The sequence below is a fragment of the Spermophilus citellus genome, assembly GCF_964194105.1.
Source record: "Spermophilus citellus genome assembly, chromosome: 6".
Lineage (NCBI taxonomy): Eukaryota > Metazoa > Chordata > Mammalia > Rodentia > Sciuridae > Spermophilus > Spermophilus citellus.
In genome coordinates this window covers 160,762,349-160,768,635 of record NC_138187.1, presented here as the reverse complement: position 1 = coordinate 160,768,635, position 6,287 = coordinate 160,762,349, and the positions used below count along the sequence as shown (strand labels likewise).

The 6,287-nt window shown below is 44.0% G+C and overlaps 1 protein-coding gene across 1 annotated transcript; it reads left to right on the top strand.

Moving 5' to 3' along the window:
* Window positions 1-3,971: 3,971 nt before the first annotated feature.
* LOC308651330 (uncharacterized protein) lies at window positions 3,972-5,821 on the top strand (the record flags this gene model as incomplete). The annotated part of the gene is made up of 2 exons (XM_081298243.1): window positions 3,972-4,031; window positions 5,484-5,821. Exons 1-2 carry the CDS (start codon window positions 4,022-4,024, stop codon window positions 5,819-5,821), a joined length of 348 nt encoding a protein of 115 aa, XP_081154369.1. The 5' UTR covers window positions 3,972-4,021.
* Between the last annotated feature and the right edge of the window lie 466 nt (window positions 5,822-6,287).

The following is a 6,287-nucleotide window of genomic DNA, read 5'->3' as shown; positions in this document are numbered from 1 at the left end:
CTGCGGCCACCAACTACAACAAGGAGGAAGAGCTTTTCTGAGGAAAGGAGAGGCAGGTGGATGGAGTCCAGCCAGACTCCAGAGGGGACAGCAGAAGCCCCCCGCCCCCGGGGTGGTCAGCTTGAGGGAGGGAGGGAGAGCTCCTGAAGGGAGGGAGGAAGATGATGAGAGAGGAAGAGAGATGGGAAGAGGAAAGACGGAAGGAAGGATGGACAGAGGGGAGGGGGGCATCTAAACCTGAACTTTGGAATGTGTGCAGTATACCTGTGAAGAAAACTTGCAGACATTACTGAAGGACACAAAGCTTGAATAAAGAGAAGGGAATAAATCATGTCTCGGAAAGACAAAACAAAAACAAAACAATGGATGAAGCCAGGCGCGGTGGAGCAGGCCTGTAATCTCAGCAGCTCAGGAGGCTGAGGCAGGAGGATCCTGAGTTCAAAGCCAGCCTCAGCAAAAGCGAGGCGCTAAGCAACTCAGGGAGACCCTGTGTCTAAATAAAATACAAAATAGGGCTGGGGATGTGGCTCAGGGGTCAAGTGGCCCTTGGGTTAATCCCTGGTACCACCCCCCCAAAAAATGTATGAATTCTTTCCTAAATTTATACATGGAGCCATGCTAATTAAAGCACCAATAGGATTTCTTTTGTTTAAACTAGCATGCTGATTCTCAAACTAAGTGGAAAAGTAGGCATGAAATAATGAGGAGGGGAACTGGCCCCATCAAACTGCAGGCAATGATCAGACAGATGAACGCAAAAGGACGCCATGCAGACAGCCCAACTCATGCAGCATTTTAGAAAGTGAATAGTGGGCTTCTTAGATGATGTGGGACACCTGGTAAGCCACTGGGGATTTTTAAAATTATTTTATTCATTTTTAACTTTTTACATTAAATAAATTCCATATAGTCAAAGAGTCAAATGCTAAAAAAAAATCAACTCATAATTATATTTAAAAAAAGATAAAAACAATCCGGAATATCTGCCTTATAATCATGGAAGAAGGAAAAGTTTTCTAAGCAAAAGTCTAAACCTAGCAGCCATAACAGAAAATTGTTAACTACATGACAATCTTGGTGAGGCAAAACCAGTAGAAACCAAGTTAAAAGCCAAATTAAGGTAAAATATTTATACTTATCATAGATAAAGGGTGAATACTCATTATCAAAGGAATTCTTACAAATCCATTACACAACCAATTCATTAGGAAAATTGGCAAAGAATATATGAAAAATACATATATTTGGCACTTATATACGACCTTTCACAATTTTACACATACAGTAAAGCAAATTGAATGGTGAAATGTTTCCGTCCATGAGGTTAATGAAAAAAGTTTTTTACTAGCTGAATACTCTGGTAACATCTGTAATTTCAGCTACTAGGGAGGCTGAGGCAGGAAAATCACAAGTTGGAAGCCAGCCTCAGCAACTTAGTGAGATTCTGTCTCCAAATTAAAAGTTAAAAGAGCTGAAGATGTAGCTCAGTGGTGGAGTGCCCCTGGGTTCAATCCCCAGTCCTGAAGGAAAAAAAAAAAAGTTTTATACTATACATTTTGGCCAGGTGGCAAGAAAAGAGCAATCACACTAGTGACACTGTAAATTGCTACTTTTTCTAAGGAGGGCTATTTGAAATACAGAAAATCCACATCTTCATACAATAGCTTATATTTACCAAAATTAGCCAGTCTTATAGAAATGCTTTCAATCAGAAGGAAAAAAACCATAGAAGTGGAATCCAGGATGTCTAGTTGTTGAAGATATTATAGTTTAAAATACACATGACTAATATATTTGAATGATTAAATAATGAGATGGAATGCAGAACTCAATGGATGGCATTCAGCAGCAAATTAGAAAGAAAGTAAAAGAGAATGAGAGAATTAAATATGTCACAGCAAAGGATTCAGCCCCAAGATCAATGCTTAGAGAAATAAAAATGGGAAATGTGGAAAGAGCATGAGATACTATGAGACACAGAGAAAGCTTCGACGTTCATGTTACAGGAGGAGGAGGGAGAGAGCGAGGCAGACGAAACCACCTGAAGAGATAAGGCCGTGAATGATCCAAACCTGAAACAAGGCAACAGCAAGAAATAAAATATCTAAGTTTGAATAAAAGAAAATAACATTTTCAACATTTCCACAAAAATGTTGGCATGTTTAGAACATTGGAGAGAATTCTTAAAAAATACTCATTAAACGAATTTATCAAAGTTTCTAGATACAACATCAATACAAAAAGATCAATTGGATATCGGTACACAAACAAATTGAAAAGTTAAAGTTTTGAATTATCAAATATAACTCCAAAAATATAAAATGTATTAAGACTAAGAAAAGATGTGCAACACTGATACACAAGAAAGCAGAAAACCACAGAAGTTAAAAACAAACAACAACAACAAAAAACCCAGGTGAAGCGCTATCTCCTGTTGGTGGATTGAAGGATGAGATGCGTCACAGTTTCCCCGAGCCCTCAACCTGGTCCTGAGCAGACCCTTACCTGGGGTTTGGAGGTGTGGATGGAGCTGGGTGGGCTGATCTAAACTTTATGTGAAAATTGAAAGGTCTGAGAGCCACGGTGACCTGAGGGGAGCCAAAGCTGAAGGACTCGTTCTCCTGGACCTCAAGGCCTCTGGATGAGGCGGGGAATGTCTCCAGGCTTTGGGGGGAGTGAGAATTGGTACAAGCACTTTGGAAGACTGTTTGGCAGTAATTATTAAAGCTGAACATAAGTATCTCCATTATTCAGTAAATGCTAGTTATATACCAAGCAGCAATTCGAATTCATGCACGAGAATGTCCATAACACCGTTACTCACTATAGCCCCAAACTGGAAACAGCACAAATGTCCACCATTGGCAAGAAAAAAAAAAAAAAGAAGATGGCTGCATTCATAAGATAAAACACACAGTGGAGCACGCCTGTTAACCCCAGCAACTCAGGAGGCCGAGGCGGAGGATGTCAAGTTGGAGGCCAGCCTCAGCAACTTAGCAAGATCCTGTCTCAAAAAGGGCTAGGCATGGTAAAGTGCCCCCGGGTTCAATCCCCAGAGCTACTAAAAATAAGTATAAATAAAAAGATAGAACATCATCTAGCAGGGTTCAGCAAACTTTTTTGAAAACCCGATAGTAAATATTTTAGGCTTTGAGTGCCACCGAATCTCCGTTGGAGGTACTCGGCTGTCATAAGGCGAACGCAGGTAGAGATGATGTGTGAAACGGAGCCGGGGTGCACAGTGTGTTTCAAGAAAACTGAGCTCTGCGTGTGCCCATGGGAATGGACGGACCATGGCTGCATCAAAGACCGTGGGAATCCCAAGCTCAAGTGCAGCAAGAAGGCGGACCTCAGAGAGCGTGCTCTGGAAGGTGCAGGAAGAAACTGCAAGGGGCTTGAGGGACGCCTCTGGGACTCTGGTGACCTGTGGGACACTGGTGACCCAGACGGAGGGAAGATGAGTTAGCTGCAGAGTCATTCATTAACCCCGGTGTCTCGTCATCCTGCTTGTGGAACACCTGTGAACCTGACACTGAGCCACAAAGACCCCACTCAGGGTGACTGTGAGATAAATACTTGTGTTTTTCAAGCTCTATTCTTAAAAAAAAAAAAAAGTAATAATAGGTGAATGATTTGTGATGATATTTATTAATTTTTTAATGATAACAAATTATATAGGAAGTGCTAGATTATGATTTACAACTTATTTTAACACATCTGTGTCCATTTCATTAAAAAATTCATAGAATTGAAAACTTGGCTTTAAACTTGGGTCAACACAGGCCTGTGTTTCAATAAATAGTTTGTAATAAATAGTTAAATAATAACCATTTGAAAGCACTAATAGATGATTGGAAGATCATCTGTAGATACTTTGCGTTAAGGAAAGCAAAGCTTGTAGCCAGGTAACAGCAGGGAATGCACTTCGGTGATGTATTTTGGTGTAACTTTAATCCACTCTGTGCTAGGGTACTTGGCAAAGCTGGGTGCGTATTTACTACTCAAAGATGAAATCGAAGTCATGCTGGAGGGTAAGTACCGAGGTCATGATAACACATCTATGCATAGGTCCAAATAAAGTCTCCACTTGTGACTCTGGTCACATGAGTGCTGCGTGAGGGTGCCCAGAGGGAAGGAGGGCAGCAGGGGCAGGGGATGGTTAGTTGGGGAGTCAGTGTGAGGGCGGGGTTGGAGGGCCCCTCCTGCTCTCTGTTCTGTGTCTCTTGCTCTCTCTCCCCGTCTTTCCCTGCAACCTGACCACTCCCCCTGGAACCCTTGGGAACTGCAGTGTTGGGGACTCCCTCACTCCTCCAACCAGCAAGTGCCTCTGTAGCCCCTCCTGAGCAACAGCGCTATCCTAGCTTCTGGGCCCTCAGCAGCAGCAGCAGCAGCCACCACCACCAAAGCCTCTTCCCTCCCAGCATTCCCACTTTAGTTGACGGTAACACCCGTCCCACTGGCAGAGGAGGGAATTCTAGCAGGGTCCTGTTGTTCTCCCACAGTGTCTGGGTCGCAGGCCTCTCCCCCTCTTAGCCTCCGTTGCCTCTTTAGGTCAGAATCAATCACTAGCAGGTGAGTTAGAAAATAGGGGAGCTGCCTTCATTCCTTCCTTTACAAATAAAAAAAAGGAGGCTTTATTTTTCAGAGCATTTTTAGGCTCCCCTACGAAGTTGAGCGGCAGGTACAGAGGTGCCCCATCACGTCCTCCACGGTCAGCATGCCCCAGCGGGTCCCACATTTCTCACTCCCTGTGAATTTATGCTGTCACCTCCTCTCACCCCGCTGACTCACTAGGGGGCGCTCTCGTTCATTCAGCAGCACCAGGATTCTCCCTTGGTCTCTCTTACCACCTCTTTCCTCTCTCTCCTCCTCCCTCTCCCCATCCTTTCTTTTCTAAAGGTCCCTCCTTATTCTGCTTCTTTTATTAAGAAATGAAATCATCATTCCCCACTTCCTGCTGTTGCCTAGGACCCCATTAGCATTTTGCTAGGTGTGTTATCCCAAATATTTTTTAAAACATACATGCCATTGCATATTTAGTGTTTACAACTATCATAACTTTTTTCACCTACTCATGTGTCAAACACCTCCCATGCCAAGGAACATGTGCCCATCTCATCTTGTTAAAATGTGTGCATCACTTCATTTTATGGTAACCTTAACTTTTAAGCAGCTCCTAGGGTCTAATCATGTAGCTGAATAGCAAACATTTTTCATGACTATGATCAATACAATGTGTGTACATGAGCTTCATGAATCTATGTTGATGCTACCAAGCACATAATAGAAACTCAGTGGACATTTAGTGACTATTTCCATTTTTCTTTTAATGAGATGCTACTCATCCCCGTCGAGGTGAGGGAGAGTGAGAAGAGGGAGTGGACAGGAAGGGACTGTGGGGGGCAGTGGGGTTGCTGAGGGCTGGAGCTTCTTGGCCTCTGAGAGAGAGCTGCTTCAAACTAAGTGCCCTTTTACTGTTGCAGTTATTGAAAAAACAGTCCGGGATGAAGACCCGGTGATTCGGGAGTTAGCAAAAAAAACCCGCGATATTTTTAGGGAAATAGCCCACACGATGACCTCCTCAACTATCAAACAAACCTTCCGAAGATGGTTTAAGTTCATCTACACCAGGAAATTGAAGCCTCTTTACAACTGGCCCCAGGACTACACCCACATCCCTGTAGATCCTATGAAAGGCAATAAGGAGGGCTTGGTGGAAGAGGAGGAGGAAGAGGTGGAGGAGATTTTGAACAAGAGCTACAGGTGCGAGGCCATCTTGGAGCAGGCCGAGGAGGGCGAGTCAGATTTCCCCTCCCTCTGAATCCCCTGAGCCCATCGTAGGTGCTGATCTGGAGGAAGCTGGAAGCTTTCACTGCCCCTTCTTAGTCCCTATTAAAGACGTCTGGAAAGGCGGTGCTTGTCTGCGTCTGATTCCCTGGAAACCCAGTCCTTCCTTAGTCTTGGTGGCACCAGTTCTAGTGACCTCCCGTGTGTCAAAGTCTGTGATGCTCAAGTACAGGACACAATAATGGCCAGGTGGCTGCACAGAATCTGCACACATCTGCCATGGGTGTGGAACCACCTCTGATTACACACAGCTCTCTGATTACATGTAAATGCCATATGAACAGCTGTTATCGGTGTTCTTTAGGAAATCGGGACCAGATAAAAAGGTCTGGACGTGCCAGTACAGGTACGGGGTCTCTCCAATCTCAACAGAGCTTGCCCCCACGGGTGTGGCACCACGCAGATGGAGGCCAGCTGTTTAAGTGAAGGGTTTGTTGAGA